Source organism: Typopeltis vanoorti, chromosome 5 (assembly GCF_054136105.1).
Source record: "Typopeltis vanoorti isolate ZY-2024b chromosome 5, IOZ_Tvanoo_1.0, whole genome shotgun sequence".
NCBI lineage: Eukaryota > Metazoa > Arthropoda > Arachnida > Uropygi > Thelyphonidae > Typopeltis > Typopeltis vanoorti.
The window spans coordinates 32728270-32746276 of record NC_143553.1 but is presented as its reverse complement, the minus strand read 5'-3'; the positions used below and the strand labels follow the sequence as shown (position 1 = coordinate 32746276).

General features: G+C 37.6%; 1 protein-coding gene across 2 annotated transcripts in view; it reads left to right on the top strand.

Annotated features, from left to right (window-relative positions):
* Window positions 1-18007, top strand: part of FipoQ (F-box/LRR-repeat protein FipoQ) — a 303650-nt gene that overhangs the window by 141358 nt on the left and 144285 nt on the right. For both annotated transcript variants that reach the window (XM_090393073.1, XM_090393072.1), the window contains exon 3: window positions 9591-9854. In XM_090393073.1, the coding sequence (XP_090249199.1) occupies window positions 9591-9854 (264 nt within the window). The remainder of the gene's footprint in view (window positions 1-9590; window positions 9855-18007) is intronic.

Here is an 18007-nt window from a genome sequence, read left to right as displayed (position 1 = left end):
TATATCAGGATTGATAGTTAAAGTATTATAAATTTTGATTAATTGCAGAATTCAGGAATGGGTGGACAGGGCGAACTTTGCATCATCTGAAAACAACTGTATATCACTATGTAAGCCCTTTCCAATGTCATTTACATACAAATTAAATGACAATGACCCTAAAACATACCTCTGGAGTATGCCACTAGTGGCTTTCTTCTTCTGGGATATCAGTTCCCCATACACAACCAGTTGATGCCTATCATACAGCCAATCTCCATTCCAATGCACTAATCTACTATCCAACACTAACACTGTCTGTTCCAATTTAACTAGTTTGTCATGTGGTAATCTATTGAAAGTCTTTGCAAAATTTAAATATACTACTGTATATGCTTCCCTCTTGTCCAATGTATTCTTCACTTTGTTATAATAAATAAGCAGATTGCTAAAACAATCTTTCTTCAGCAAACCCATGCTGTCCATTAAAGAGAATTCTACTGCTATTCACCCAGTTCTGAATCCCTGTCCTCACTAGCTTCTCTACCAGCTTGACCACAACTTCAGACAGGTAGATTGGCCTATAATTTGAAGCCTTTAGTCTTATCACCTCCTTTATGAAACAGAACAATTTTGCTATCTTTCCATTCCTTTGGGACCTGGGCTAATCTAAGACTCGTTAACGATGTATGTTAAAGCTATTATTAACTCCCTAGAACATTCCCTCAAGACATGAGGTGATATACCATCAAGTCCCATGGTCTAATTGACATTAAGTTCATTCAATTTCTGATATACCTCCTGCTCATTCACTCACCATCAGTGATTCCTCTCCCATTCCCGCTGCTCTCAAATTCTGCATTATGTTACAATCATAAGGATGGAATACTTTAATGAACTGCTCATTTAACACCTCTACTATATTCTCCTCAGTGTTTTATCATCCTTCCATAATCATTTTTCCTTCCACTTGCCACATATTGAATAAAACTCCCTAGGATTTCTTTTAGCATCATATGCTAACTCATTGCTGCTCCTACTGCACTTTTGTTATCCTTACTGAGTCAGCTTCCTTGCTTGCTTTTTGTACTCCTCATGTAACTGATTATCTCCACTCATCTTATGCTGCTTCCACAATGCCTTTTTATTCGAAATTGCATGCAACACCTCTTTAGTCATCCATTTTATATCTAGCTTATTTAATCTCCTGACCTTTGGAATATACTCAGTCATTGCCTCTACCAGATGATTCCTGAGTATAGACAAAGCAGCATTGATTTCCTTCCCATGCAGTTCCTCATTCCATGATATTGTTGCAAGCTTCCTCCTGAGTTTGCCATAATCACCTGTCTTATAGTTCCACATATAGCCCTTTTTCACAAAAGTCCTGATATGGCTGGCCACACCCAAGTGATCACTTCATGGTCTGTTTCACTAACTGGAGAAAGATGTGACACTTCATTTACAACAATATTATTATTTTTATTATTATTCAGGCCCCCATTGAGTCAAAAGACTCTCGTGGGAGGTCCTTCCTAAGAACATAAAGTCCGAGGGGAGGTCCCCCCTAAGAAACACAAAGTCTATCATACCACTCCTTAAACTCATTGATCGTTCTCGCTCTCACCACTCCATCAGGCAATGCATTCACGATTCAACCACCCTCCATGCAAAGAAACCACTTGCTCACAGTTTCCTTTTGTAACTTCCAGGGATGGCCTCTTGTCATCATTCTTTCCCGCTGTTAAACCAAGCGAAAGAACTCCCCAGTGTCAACCCTGTAACCACCTCTCAACAGTTTAAAAGTCTCAATCATATCACCTCTCCTTCTTCCATCCACCACTCTGCAGTCTACATTCCCTCAGCCGATCCTCATAACCAAAATTGTACAGTCCTGAAACCATCTTTGTCATCTGTCTTTGTACCCTTTCCACAGTTCATTTATCCCCTTCAAATCCTGGGGACCAAATCTGAGAACAATAGTCTAAGTGTGGTCTGATCAGAGACATATACAACGGAATGATAACTCTTTTATCTCTGCAGGTCAGTGTCCTTCTCATAATTGCAGCAATCCTCTGTGTTACTTTCACCACCTTTGCAATATGTCCCCTAAATTTCAGGTTTCTATCAATTATCAACCCCAGATCTCTTGTCTCCCCTACTTCCTCCAGTATAACTCCTCCAATAGAGTATGCAGCATCCCATCGATGTTTCCCAAACTTCAAACCTTACATTTTGCTGCATTAAACTGAGACCCCCATTCATTTGCCCATCTGTCTAGCTTATTCAAATCCTCATGCAGGGCTACCACATCTGCACTGTTACTAATAATCCTTCCCAGCTTCGCATCATCTGCAAACAACTGAATATCCCTTGCAATCCACTGGCAATGTCATTGATATAAAGGTTAAACAATATAGGTCCTAGTACTGAGCCATGTGGGACCCCACTTATAACCTTCTTCCTCCTTGAAACTGCTCCACCATACACAACTCTCTGACAACCAATCCTGAATGCAGTTGACCAATCTGACATCCAGACCCATGTGTTGCAACTTAAATATCAGCTTATCATGTGGCACCCTGTCAAATGCCTTCGCTAAGTCTAAGAAAATTGCAGTATATGCCTTTCCCTCATCTAATGTTCTTGTAACTCTATTATAAAAGGCTAGCATATTGTTAAAACAAGAGCACCCTTTCACAAATCCATGTTGACTCTCACAGATAACATTACCCTCATCTGCCCAGTACTGTATACGGTCCCTTACTACTTTCTCCAAGATCTTAACAACTACTGATGACACACAAACTGGCCTATAATTAGACACTTCCAGTCTGTTACCACCCTGATGCAATGGCACTATCTTACCTTCCTTCCATTCCCTGGGCACCTTTCCCACAGCCAGACTTTCATTGAAAAGCCAGGTTGAAGGCACTGTCAGTTCCCTAGCACATTCTCTCAAAATGCATGGTGAAATACCATCCAGTCCGACAGCTTTACTGACATCCAGAGTACTCAGTATTTGAAACACACTCTCCTCCTGTACCTCTAAACCTTGAAACTGCCCTATCCCTCTAGCATTAAAACTAACTCCTCTAGGATGAAATACTCCAATAAAGTGTTCATTGAACAATTCCACTATGTCCTCTGCATCAGTCACTCTATTCCCATTTTTATCCCACAATATCATTCTTCCACAGTCATTTCTCCTCTTACTGACCACATAGCTAAAAAATTCCCCTAGGATTTTCTTTTGATCTTAGGGCCAATCTCCTCTCATATTCCAGTTTCGCTTTCCTTACTACACTAGTCACTCTTCTGGCCTGTGTCTTATATTCTTCATGCATCTTCTCTTCACCTGTCTCCTTATATCTCTTCCATAGCCTCTTTTTCACATGCAATTCCTGTTTAATATTGTTTGTCATCCACTTTACTCCAAATTGTGTCCTCTTCTTCACTCATGGTATGCAACTTACCATTGCTGCTAACATATATTCTTTCACAATTTCCCACGCACTAATGATATCCCGGCCTTCCAATTCCTCCCTCCATGAAACTTCCCGAAGTTGACGTCTAAGACTATTATAATCACCTGCTTTATAATTTCACATAAGTTCCCATCTCTTTGATACTCCTGCATGTCTATTCATTTTCCAAGTCAAAACCATATGGTCACTCTCTCCAACTGGTGGGAGAGATGTCATCTCAGTTATTATCAACTCTTCTGATGCTATAACCAAATCCAAAACTCTTGATCCTCTTGTTCCCTCTGTTACATGTTGCCTAAGACTTTTGTCCCTCAAGAATTCTAGAAATTCCCTTCCCCTATTAATACATGCATCTTCCTCTCTCCAATTTATACTACTGTAGTTAAAATCTCCCATAACAATCATTCTTCTTGCACTTGCCAAACTTAACTGTCTAAACATTTCCTGGTCTCCATCCTCTGTGCTCCTGGGTCTGTAGCAACACCCCACTAAATATCCTGTATTGCCCACCTCTACCTCACACCATATGCTCTCAAAATCATTTGTCTCACTGCCTTCCAAAGCCTCCACTCTTAGAGGACATAGGTCGTCACTTATCATAAGCAGTACTCCACCACCACGCTTTCCCCTCCTATCCTGCTGAAAAATTCTCTACCCAGTGACTTCTATTCCTGTTATTTTATCCTTTTCTGTCAACCCCGTCTCAGTGGTCCCAATAATTTTTGGCCAGGCTGATGCTATCTGCACCACCAATTCCTCTCCCTTATTCCGGATACTCCAGACATTAGTATAAAGCATATAAATGCCATTGTTTCTATACCCAGCATTATCCCCTCTAGACTCCACTGGGCTCAGTGTTACCTGATGTCGTCTCCCATCTCCCAAGTATCCATTCCCACAAGAGGCCACCCCTGCTATCATCCTCCCTGGGACACACTGACTCGTTCAGAACAGCAATCTCTCCAGATGCCTATGTCCTTCCTCATTCAAATGTAAGCGGTCTCTCACATACAGTTCCTCTCTTTCCTCAAACGCACTCCAAGCATCCACATATATTAGTCCTCTCTTGTCACACATTTTAGTTATTATGTCATTCAATATTACTGCTCTTCTGCTCAGCTCGTCATTATCATACCTATGCAAGACGCACACTATTTTTTCCTCTCTCTGTCTTCTTCCGTACAGCCTCAAGCAAAAATCTCATATCTCTCGCTGCCCGACTTACATTACCACTCAAGTCATTTGTTCCTACCATCACAATCTTCTCATCCACCCTTTCACCTCTCTTAATTGCCATAGCCACCCTTTCTATTGTTCCTCCTGGCAAACACTCCTCACGCATCCTATCTTGAACACCATGGATCATTGAGTCACCATACATTATACCTCTTACTATTCCCGCTCTCCTATTGTTTCCATTCTCTCCTCTTCTTTCATTCTCATAGGTCTCTCTCATTCCCTCTCCTCTTCTGCTATTTTCTCTTCTAGCATTCCCATACCTCTCTCTTCTACTACTGTTTCCATTCTCTCCTCTTCTAGCACTCCCATACATCTCTCTCATTCCCCCTCTCCTACTGTTTCCATTTTCTTCACTTCTAACACTTCCATATCCCTCTCTCATTCTGTCTCTCCTACTACTGTTTCCATCCTCTCATCTTCTAGCATTCCCATACCTCTCTCTCATTACATCTCCTACCGTTTCCATTCTCTCCTCTTCTAGCACTTCCATATCTCTCTCTCATTCCGTCTCTCCTACTGTTTCCATCCTCTCATTGCTAGCGTTCCCATACCTCTCACTCATTCCCTCTCTTCTACTGTTTGCTATCTCTCCTCTTCTAACACTCCCAAAATTCTCTCTCTCCCCTACTCTGATTCACCTTGCATTTATCTCTTCCATTCTCCTAATCTTATCTTTCATACTTCTGCTCTCATTCACAAGACATTCCACCTCCTCTTTCAGCTCATCTGTCTCCCTGTGCAGGTTAGTCACTTTTAATCTAAATTCATTCTCCCAAACAAAACCATCTCCTAAACTTTCACAGTCACTCACACCTTCCACACTATCAATATTATTTTCTCATTCTCTCCTATCACACTACTTGTCTTCCTACATTCATTCCCCGTTCCTGGAGCAACAAGGTCGGATATTGATATTTCTAATGCACTTATTTCCTCCAACTGCCTGCATTTTGTGCACATACGTTCTCCGCTCTCTTTCACAAGTCACATATCCAATTCCCGAGACACATACATGCCACAAGTACTGCATGCCACAAAGTCCCTTATGATATTGCTTATAATAGAGTTCTTAAATGGAGGAGGACTTGGCGATATGCTACTTGCGACTACAGCTGAATCTGCCATCATTCCTTACTGCCGGGTAGCGTAATCTTTAATAATTATTCAATTAATAAATTCCATTAAATAAAGAAGAAAAAAAAAGTACAAACAATTACAAGCAAAACAAAACATTTAAGTACACTAAATATAATTAAATAAAATGAAATATAACTAAATACAGTAATGAAAACTGAGCTTCGTTTTGTCTTCCACCGTTATGCTTCGATTCCGACGGTAACCAAAATATATTATATCTCGACTGCAACTAACTTCCAAAAAACAACTACTGAAGTACACTCGTATTCATAGAAACAATTTAGCACTCAAAAGCGTAGAAAAACAGGAAAAAAAAAACGGACTATTCGATTAAAAATCACTTTCTTCTGCACAGCTCAAATTCACTGCCACGTGCTCTGATATCTGATGAGATAATCAAATCCAAGATGGTCAATCCACATGTGGCCTCTGTTATGTACTGCTTAAGATAATTATCCCTTAAAAACTCAAGAAATTCATTGTCTTTGGTTCCTGATGCTGTCTCTTCATTCCAGTCTATGTTACCATAATTGAAATCCCATAACAATCACCCTTTTTCTTATTAGACAGACCAGTTGGTCTAAACATTTCCTTCTCACTGCCTTCCACATTACCAGGTCTATAGCAACACCCTACTATACATTTCATCCTGTCCACCTCCACTTCACACCATGCTGCTTCAACGTTACTGTCAGTATTTGCTCAATGCATCTCCAGCCAACATGTGCACAAATTCTCTGCCATTATCAGTAACACTCCCCCTCCTCCTCCCTTTTGCTTTGTCTGTCTTTGTTAAAGACTACATATCCCTCCATCTCTGTTCCTGAATGTCATCCTCATTCAACCATGTCTCATTTATAGAAACACTTTTTGGGTGAATGAACTCTATGAATGCTACAATTTCATTCCCCTTGTTTCGAATACTTCTGGCATTTGTAAACATACACACAGTGGTAGCTTGTGGCTTGAAATCGTGGTGGTGCTGCAACTTTTGAAATATACATACACACTGTAAGTACAGTTTATATGCGTTTGGATAAAGTATCAAAATTATGGTAAAAATTTAAAAAAAAATTAAACATGAAAAAATATTGTTTATTATTGATACAATTATACAGTTTGGTATTATTCAAAATTACTTAAAAATAAAATATATTCTTCTTGTTTTTTGTTTCATGAAAAAAATATTGTTTATTATCAATAAAATTATAGTTTAGTATAATTCAAAATTACTTAAAAATAAAATCCATTCCTATAATTGTAATTAAAGGAATGGCTTTACAATTTTTGGACATTACAATTAAATCCTTTGTCCAAATATTTAAAGAGATGGAGTAAACATGATAAGCACTACGAACACTCTACTACTGGCGCAAACTGCATGTAAACAACAGTGGAACTGCACGATGGACAGTGCCGCATTATGCTAATAGCTCGCATCTCACTATGATGTGCATATGCTTGCATGCATAGCAATATGACACTGTGGTAAACACAGTGCTGCTAGCATCCTTCGCCCTCCTAAGTGCTACAGGATGGATTTTTATTATTTTTTATGGAAAATAAGAGAATTATATAGGATCGTTGATGATAAAATTAAAGATTACAAGCAAATATAAAACAATTAATAAATATATTAATGAGCCGTCTCTGCATACACACTAGCTCATTTCTGTTTTTATAACAAGTCCTGCTAACCCCATTTCTCAGACATTACTCCTCTACACTCTCCCGTATCCATATCTGTTTTTCATCACTGATATTACACCCCTTCTCAGACCTATATGTTTCACCACTGATATTACACCCCCACATCTTTGACTGTCTTAATCCTTTCTTGTGCACTCACATATCTATTCCTGAAACCATCATCTACACTTTTTCATGCAGTGTTCCCCCATCCGTTGACCTCCCCCATTTTCCTGTTCACTTTATGTTCCTTCTCCCTTATTCTGTTCACTTGCACTACTCACCTCTCCATTCACAAACTTGCCTACCTTACTCTCCTTCTCTTCCACAACACCACTTGCTTCCTCAGGTCTTTCATTCACTTCAGTCATTTTCTCTTGTAGCAACAGTTTATCCAACAGACTTACACCAAATCCATTCAAATGTAGTCCATCTCTTTTATACAACTTTCTCTGCCCCTCAAGCTCATCCTAGACATTCACAAAATGAACTCCTTTCTCCTCACACAACTTTGCTAGCATACTGTTCATAATCTTTTCTCCCCTTCTCAACTCATCATGATAATGATGAGTATGATAATACCTGTGCAACATGCTGACTACCTTACTCACCACACTGTTATCTTTCACTCTCTTTAACAACCTCATGACATCCCTCCTTACATTCTTCTTGTTACCAGTCAAGTTGTTCATGCCAGCTACCACTACCAACTCTTTTGCTCACGTACTCCTCTTATCCAATGCTTCCACCACCTTGCTCTCTTTCTACCTCCCAGAAAACATACTTTGTACACTTTTTCATTTACCACACCTCTTATCATTGAATCTCCGTATATTGCTACTCTCAAATCATTCAATATTTCTTTCAAATCTTTCATGCCGTTCTTCCTCACCATGCAAATCCGTAATTCTCCCCAGTTCATTCCTCATACGTTTAATCTCTTGCCTCATCTTTGCCAACTCTGCTTTCATATCTTGAATTAGTTTTTCAATGCCATTTTCATCACCTTACATGTCTGCTGTCTTATTGTTCTTCAGCACTAACTTTCCACTGGTTTCCATACTGCTTACTACTGCTAACTCACCATTATCTACACACGCTGTCTTACCAATGAACATTGCTAACCGATCGCCACTGTCTTACCGTTACTGCTCAAGCACTCAGCCGTATACTGTCAACTCCACTTACATTCAATGATTTCTCATAATCCATAAGTATGTTGCACTTCTTACACACCAAAACTTTCTCTATTGTGTTTATAAAGATCTTCAATCTCTCCCCAAGCATACATACTGCATTCACAGCAACTCACCATTTTTGAAAAATCCATGCCACTTGCATTCATCTTTCCCACCAATCTTATGTTTCTTTGCCATTTCACTCATGCTCAAAGCTACACACAAGAAACACAAAAAATATAATAAATACAGAATTATAACTACACTGAACACCGTACCAATCACAACTATCACACAACAATATTTAAAATTCTAATTATTGCTAATGCCACACACAATTTTAAATTTTAAACTTATCTTTTCACAGCGATCTCAACAATCACAACTCTTTGTCGCCTGTTATTATTATAATAATAACAACATAATAATACTAATAATAATAATAACATTCCCTAAAGCCAGAAAAGCATTTTGGTGCCTCAACAATGAAGATTAATTATAAGTTCTGGATTCTATAATGAATCCTTGCTACATCTATGCTTTAAAAAAATATATATATATATAGTTGTCTTGGCTTTGCAATTTTAGGTAAATCAACCAATATGATAAATTATGATATTAATTAAATATGATATTAAATAAATGAAGTAACTTTTTCTCTGATCTACCAAATATTGATTATTAAAACAAAACATGTTTTGTGACATTAATAAATCAGATTTTCTTAGACATTTTTGAATTAAAGATATTTCACAATTATAAACAATTATTATTAGGCTTATAATCAGTTCTTTAGTGTCCTACTGAACAGTATCACAATAGCAATGAAATGAGTATTATTTTATTTTTCTTGTAATAAAAATATTTTTTCTATGTTTAGGTCCTTCTTTAAGGTATATTGAACTTCCAATTGAGCTGATTACACATACAGTCCTCCATGAACTTGCAAACAAGTGCACCTCACTTACTCATATGCTGTTGGACTTTTCTACTGCTATGCAACTGCACGATTTTAGTGATCTTCAGACATTTCCAACAAAGCTTCGCATCATGTGTATCTGTTTATCAGAAGTAATTTTCATGGAGGGTTTCATGAGAAAAATATATAATTTCATCAATGGTTTGGAAGTTCTTCATCTCATAGGTATGTAAAAATGTTATATATGCAATTATATTAACTAGGTAGTCAAGAAGCATATCAGCAAAATATTTTCAAAATTATTATTATTATTATTATTTTCTTGACCTCCCTAAAGTCCAAGCTTCACTATGGGTGGTCAATGCTAGTCAATATAAAGTCTGTCATACCACTTCTTAAACTCATCCACTGTATGTACTTGCACCATCTTATTATACAGCACATTCTCTTACTCTTATACTCTTACCACTCTCCTATGCAAAAAACTTACTTATCCTTTTTCTCACTTTACTTCCTTTTACAGCTCCCAGGAATGGCCTCTTGTCCTTGTTCCTTCCCCTCATTCTACCATATGAAAAATCTCCCAAGTGTCAATCTAATAATAACCCTTCAACAGCTTAAACGTCTAAGTCATATCTGATCAAATCAGATTTTGAGAAGACCTTAGCCAAGGAGATCAAGGGTAATCTCAAAGAGTTCTTATGTTATGTGGCAAGTAAAAGGAAGAATGACTTCGGAAGGATAACTTTAGTGGGTGCTGATGGTATTGAGGTGGCAAATTCAGATGTAATAGTAGAGTTATTGAGTGATCACTTTTCAAAAGTCTATCACCCAAGTGAGGATATCTCTGTACTTGTAGCAATAACTAATGTGAGAATTGAAGTTAAGAAATCAGAAGTACTTAGTATATTGCAAAATTTAAATGCAAACACTGCTGTAGGTTTAGATGGAATATCAGCTTGGGTGTTGCGTGAATGTGCAAAGGAATTGTCAATGCCTCTTATTTGGTTATTTAACTTAAGTTTGAACTCTGGTATGGTTCCTAGGGAGTGGAAGGAAGGCAAAGTAGTTCCTTTGCATAAAGCAACTCTAAAACTGCGGTAGTTAATTACAGACCAGTCACCATCTCAGGAGTGGTGGTAAAAGTATTTGGAAAAGTTGGTTAAAGACAAAATTTAAGAATGGGTGGATCACGATATGATACTCTATAGGGACATACATGGTTTTGTTAAAGGTTGATCCTGCCTTAGCGATTTATTAACTTTTTATAATAGAATGACATCTGAGTTGGACAAAGGAAATGGCTACATACTTTTCCAACAGTATCCCCATGGAATACTGTTGCACAAGTTGGAGCAGATGGGGATGGATATGGATACTAAACTGGTGATATGATAGGAGAATGGCTCAGGGAGAGATACCAGAAGGTGGTGTATGGAGGAAAAGAGTCCAGGATGGGGCAGGTGACCAGTGGTGTGCCTCAGGGCTGTGTGCTTGGGCCATTGTTGTTTAATTTGTACATAAATGATATAGGAAATGGCTTAATGGGAGATATTCAGTTGTTTGCCGATGATACTAAATTGGGAAGCAATAAAAAATCAAGCTTCCAATTTTGTTGGAAGCTTGATTTTAAGAGTTTGCAGGATGATTTAAATAAGCTGGCAAAATGGGCAAAAGGTTATGGATATCAGTTCAATGTGGAAAAGTGTAAAGTTATGCATTTTGGGATTAAAAGATTACCAGCTGTGTACTACATCGATGGAATGGTACTCCAAGAGATTGATGAGGGCTAGAGACTTAGGGGTGTTGGTGGATAGGGAGATGAAGTTCAGGGAACACATTGCTAAGGTGTCCAAGATTGCACATAAGATTACTTGGTTATTGAGGAACACACTAACATCCAGAGATAAAGAGGTTATTATTCCCCTTTATAAAGCATTGATACTTTCACATTTGGATTACTGTGCTCAAGTCTGGTCACCTGGATTCCTTGGAGATGAGGATGTTGTGGAGAGTGTTCAGAGGAGAGTGACTAAGTTGGTGAGTGATGTAAAAAATGCTCCCTACATTGATAGATTGAGAGCTTGTGGGTTGCAGAGGTTGGTTGATAGGCAGAGAACAGGGGGGATATGATAGAAACATTTAAATTACTAATAGGTTTTTATAAGATTGATGCAGGGGAAATGTTTCAGCTGTGTGATAGTGATGGAAGAACAAGAGGTCATCCCTGGAAATTAAGGAAAAGCGTGGTTAACAAGGATGTGAGAACAAGGTTTTTCACCTGGATGGTGGTGAATGAGTGGAATGCATTGTCTGTCTCAGCTGTGAGTTCTTTGTCTGTAAATGAATTCAAGAAGAGATATGATAGATATTGTTTTGATAGTTTGGGTCTTCCGCAATGAGTCAACTGACTCCATGGAGATACTCGTAATAATAATAATAATAATAAATATTCCCTGATACTGCTCCTCATATACAAAACACCACTGATGTCTATCAGAAAGCCAGTTACCAATCCAATCCACTAACCCAACATCCAGATCCATATGTTGCAATTTAAAAACCAACTTGTCATGTGGTATTCTGTAAAATGCCTTTGCAAAAAAAAAAAAAAAGAAAAAAAAAGACACCATATACCTTACCCTCATCCAGTGCTCTTGTTACTCTGTTATAAAAGGTAACCAGATTATTAAAATAAAAGTGCTCCTAAACAAGAGCCATACAGCTTCATTTCAACAAATTAAACTTGCTATTTAAAATTCAACATTATTTCAAAGCTGAATATAGGTAGAAATTTCGAAAGTTTTGAAATTTTGACCAGAGAGCTTATGAGAATACAATCTGCAGCATCGAGTTGTATTAGCTTGCATTACTTAAAATACATGAGCACTGCCCAAGCGTCCATATCTTTGCCTTTTATTAGTGCATGTTAATGGTTTCATTATCCTGATAGCTGTTTCAAGCTAGTTAGTTCTCTTTGGAGACCAGATTTGTTTAAGTGCAGGCCTTCTCCAAAAATTAGGTTATCTTTCAGATCACCCAGTCAGTGAGTGGCCCAAAGATTCACTCATTAATTCATCCATTATTCTACTCAGTGACAGGTTCACCCTACCACTAAGCAGGACCACTCATATTCCAGGGGAAAGCATCCACCAAAGCGACCCCGATAAAGGCTACCACAATGGATCCCAATCTGTGGAGGTTCAAGAGAGCAAGAACTCTCCAGGTGATGTAAAAGTAAAGGCCTCTAAAAACTCGGGCGATCCCTCGGGTGACCAAAAGATCATTTACATTCTACTCATTGACAGGCTCATTCTACCACAGAGTGGAACCACTCAAATTCCAAAGAAAAGCATCCACTGAAACAGCCCCAATAAGGGCCATGTCAGCTGACTCTCCATGGAAGCTCAAGAGAGTAAAAACTCTCATTCAGTACTAAAGAAATCTGATGTGAGAGTTTTATTTTTCCTAAGTGAACTATTGGTCAGTATGTAATAGTAATTTTCAAAAGAAAGAAAAATACAGCTTCATTTCAGCAAAGTAAATTATATAGAAATAGTGGATATTTAAGATCCAATATTATTTCAAAGCCAAATGTATGCATAAACTTTGAAAGTTTCAAACTTTTGACAGTGGTATGAGAATACAATCTTCCACATCAGAGTTGCCTTAGCTTGCACTGAGTGCTGCCCAAGCATCCATATATTTGTCTTTTACTAGTGCATTTGATAACAGTTTCAATGGCCTATTTCAGCAAAGTAAATTATATAGAAATAGAAATTGGCTTTTGAATGGGTTGGTTCTCTTTAGAGACTGAATGAGAATGTATGAATATCAAATAGAATATCTCGCTCTCTCTCTTTTCAGAATATTCGATATAGAATGGAATATTGAATATCTCTCTTCAGAGAATGTATGTAGAAACTTTTGAAGTTTCTACATACATTCTCTGAAGTTTGATATACCTCCATTCCACCATAATCTTTATGCAATGACACTATCTTACCCTTCTTCCACTCTCGAGTAACCTGTCTCGTAGCAAGACTTTCATCAAACAGCTAAATTAAAGGCACTGTCAGTTCCACAGCACATTCCATTAAAACACACTGTGAAATTTTATATAGTCCTCCTGCCTTACTGACATTTAACATACTCAGTTTTCTGAATACATCTGCTTCATTCACTTCTAATACTTCACTGTTCCTTATTCCTCTAGGAACAAAGCCTGCTATACCTCCATGGAGCCACTACATGCATCTCACTGTCTCCCTTACTACTAAATCCTTGAACTACACATAATTCATCATTACCACCACCTAATTCTCAAAGAACACACAACACCATTCTAGGACCACCAACGACAATAGTAATTTTTGTCTGTAAATTGTGTGTGTGTGTGTTCTCATGGCCGATTTTCTTGTATATGGGATGGAAAAAAACCATCTACCTCCATATGAGCTCAGCTAACTCATCTTCAACTGTGAAAAAGCTCATAATAAAGATTTGTCTCATCATGGTGAATTGAACTTGGATCTTTTCCAGTCAAAGGGTGAGGGAAAAATATCCTATTGTTCTTCCAATTGCAGTGTGAAGGTGCTTCCCAAGATCCTTTACCTCCTCCACTTTTCTAATATAGTTCTACAAGTAGACTATGCAACTTTCTATCATTGGATCCCTGATTTAGTTCCCTAATTTGGATCCCTAAATTAGTTGAGCATGTAAAAAGAAGGTGATCCTGATGGGAGACTTTAATTACAGACTGGAAGGAGGAGATAGTGTATGGGAATAAGGAGAGCGAGTTTGTGGAATTTCTGAGAGATAAGTATCTCGAGCAGCATGTGATTGAAGCAACTAGAGACTTTAATGTTTTGGATTTGGTGATAACTTCACAAGATGTAATTGTTAATGAAGTGTTGACACTACTGCCGGTTGGTGAGAGTGATCGTGAGGTACTGGTTTGGGAAGTGATTAAACAAGAAAAGGTCATTGACAAAAATGGATACATGTGGAAGTATAAAGCAAGTGATTATAGGAAACTTTGTAGTCAGTTAATTAACATCAGTACGTTGGGTAGATGAGCTGAGCGAAAAATGTTAACAATGCATGGAAACTCACAAGGCAGTATCTGACAAAAGCAATGTATGACTACATACCAAGGGTTAAGCGAGTAAATAAAGTGGGAGTGATAATGAAGTGTTGACACTACTGCCGGTTGGTGAGAGTGATCGTGAGGTACTGGTTTGGGAAGTGATTAAACAAGAAAAGGTCATTGACAAAAATGGATACATGTGGATAAAGCAAGTGATTATAGGAAACTTTGTAGTCAGTTAATTAACATCAGTACATTGGGTAGATGAGCTGAGCGAAAAATGTTAACAATGCATGGAAACTCACAAGGCAGTATCTGACAAAAGCAATGTATGACTACATACCAAGGGTTAAGCGAGTAAATAGAGTGGGAGTGAAATGGATGAACAGTGAAATCAAGCAAGCAGTGCTAGAAAAGAAAATGTTATGGAGGAGATACAAGACAGTTGGTGGTGATCAGATCCACGAAGAGTATAAAGTGCAGGCTAGAAAGGTGATGAGCACAGTAAGGAAGAAAGAAAAGGAGCAGTATGAGGAGATTGGCTGGTCAGGCGTAAGCTAACCCAAGTGAATTTTTCCGCAACATGGCAAGCAAGAAGAAGAATACTTATGGCAGACTAACATTGGTGGATAGTCATGGCAGCAGACTAACAGCTGCAAAGGATATAGTGGAATTATTGAACGAGCACTTTATCAGCGTATTATACTGGTGTAAATGATGCAGTGCAATATATAGAAGGAAGACAAGTATTAGGACAATTGAATGTTAAAGAATCAGAGGTATACCAGATGTTGATTGGGTTAGATGTTAATAAGGCTGTGGTAATGGATGACATATCACTGCATATTTTTCAGGAATGTACACAACAGTTGGCTGTACCCCTTGACCTGGTTATTTAGTGAAAGCCTTGCAGTAGGTAAGTTCATAACAAAGTTCATAACAGTGGTGGCTGGTACATAAGCACTGCGACACTGCAGCACCCTCAAGGAAGGTGTAATAATAATAATAATAATTTTAAGATTATTGTATTATTATTTTGTATTTATATATTATATATTATTAAGTTGTATTTAATATACAACTTGTTTCTTCTAGACAAAAAGCTTATACTCACAAGTCATATTAAATACCATGCCCCTGGACAGTCTGGACTTGCGGAGCATGCTATAGACACTAAACAGAGAGTTCATTTAAACAAGAGAAGAGTCCTTCATAAAAGTCATTTCCTCATAGAACATCTTTATAAAGAAACATGAAACTTTACTTCATTGTCCTAACTTAAACATATCCAATTCTCTACAACTATCCTCTTTGTGGGAGATAGATCCAATTCCTATGTGAATTGGATCTACTATGTATTGGATCTGCTATATCCGCAGGTAACATCTACTATGTTATCTGCAGAGTTGTCTACAGTATCATTCTTCCATAATCATTTCTCCTCCTCCCACTGGCCACATTATGAAAGAAAGTCCTAAGAATTTCCCTTGGATCATAGGGATAATCTCTTCTTTTTTTTACTTTTGCCTTTCTTACTCTACTAGTCTCTTTCCCAGCTGGAGTCTGATATTTCTCATGCAACCTCTCCACCACTCTCTTTATACTTTTTCCATAACGCCTTTTTTTTTTTTTTTTCATCTGCAGTTCCTGTTTGTTTTAATTAGTCTTCCACTTTATGCCAAAATGTGTTATCTTTTTTTACTTGAGCTATGCAACCTGCCATTGCTACTGATTAGGGTTGCTAGATTTTGGAAAACCAAATACGGGACATTGGTGACCAAAAGAATTATGATGCTTTATGCCATGAAATGCCATAGTTATTTTGGTAGCAATAACTTTTCTTTCATTGCTGGTATTTGGTTTTACAAAATATGTATTAATATTTTTGGAAAGCCCGCAATGCTCAATTTATGTTTCCGAGTGTTGTGTAATATCCGATCGTCCCCCATGTATAATACTAAACATTCGTCTACAGGTTTTGCATTGAACTTTGTCATTATGTTTTCCTTTTGCAATAAAATTCCATTCTTTCGAATAATTATTAAAAACGCACTTTCATTTTGGCATTGTGAAGGGCTTAAGGAAAGAAACAAAATTTGATTTACCTTTCTATAATTAATAAAGAAAATTAATTTACCTTTACTTATATAGGTACATTAATAAATAAACTAATTTACCTATATAAGTAAAATTTACTTATATAGGTAAATTAATAAATATTTTTATAACTTTATAATTTAAATAAATTATAAAAATAATTTACAAATGTAACACACATTTATTTTAAAATATTCTTAATATACAACAGTGTAGAAAACAACAACTGTGTACAAAATCATGTTAAGACTTTTTGACACGTGTCTTAGCCGTATTAGCATGTGGGGGATACAAAAGCATAACTTGTTGCATTCACTTCCACAGTGCATAATCATTTTATCACCTACCTTTTATCACCTACCACCCATTATTTTGTTAAAAATGGCAGAGCAACAATGATATCCCAGAATCCCATGGCTTGGAGAACCATTGGTAGATTAGAAGCTGGACAAATGCAGCAAGTTGTCGCTCAAGCATGTCATGTATCTCAAAGCGTAATTTTGTGACTTTGGAATCACTTTCTGGAGACAGGAAATGTTTGAAATCATCTTCATGCCATAGGTTTATATGCTCGAAGACCAATGGTTTGCATTCCACTTACTGCAAATCACAAAAGAGCCTGAAGAATTTGGGCACAGGAACGTCACAATTGGACAAATGAGGATTGGGCTCGTGTACGTTTTAGTGACGAGTCCAGGTTCAGTCTGCAACCAGATAACCGACGTATCTTGATATGGCATGAAAGTGGAACAAGAAATAATCCACAGTTTGTTCATGAAAGACCCCAACATCAAGGTGGGAGTTTGATGGTATGGGCTGGAATAAGTATAGGTGGCCATATTGATCTCTATTTTATCAGAAACGGTTCCTTAACAGCCCAAAGGTATTGCAATGAGATTTTGGAACCTATAGTTCATCCATATGCTGCTGCAATTGGATAAGAATTCATTTTTATGGATTACAATGCTCGTCCACACCGTGTAAATTTGGTACAAGAGTGGTATGAGGAAGAAGGTATTGAATGAATGGACTAATTCCCTGTTCACCGGATTGTAATTCAATTGAACATTATTATTATTATTATTATTATTATTATTATTATTCAGGCCTCCAAGGAGTCAAAAGACTCATCGAGGGAGGTCCTTCCTAAGACATAAAGTCTGTCAAGACTCACTGAGGGGAGGTCCCCCCC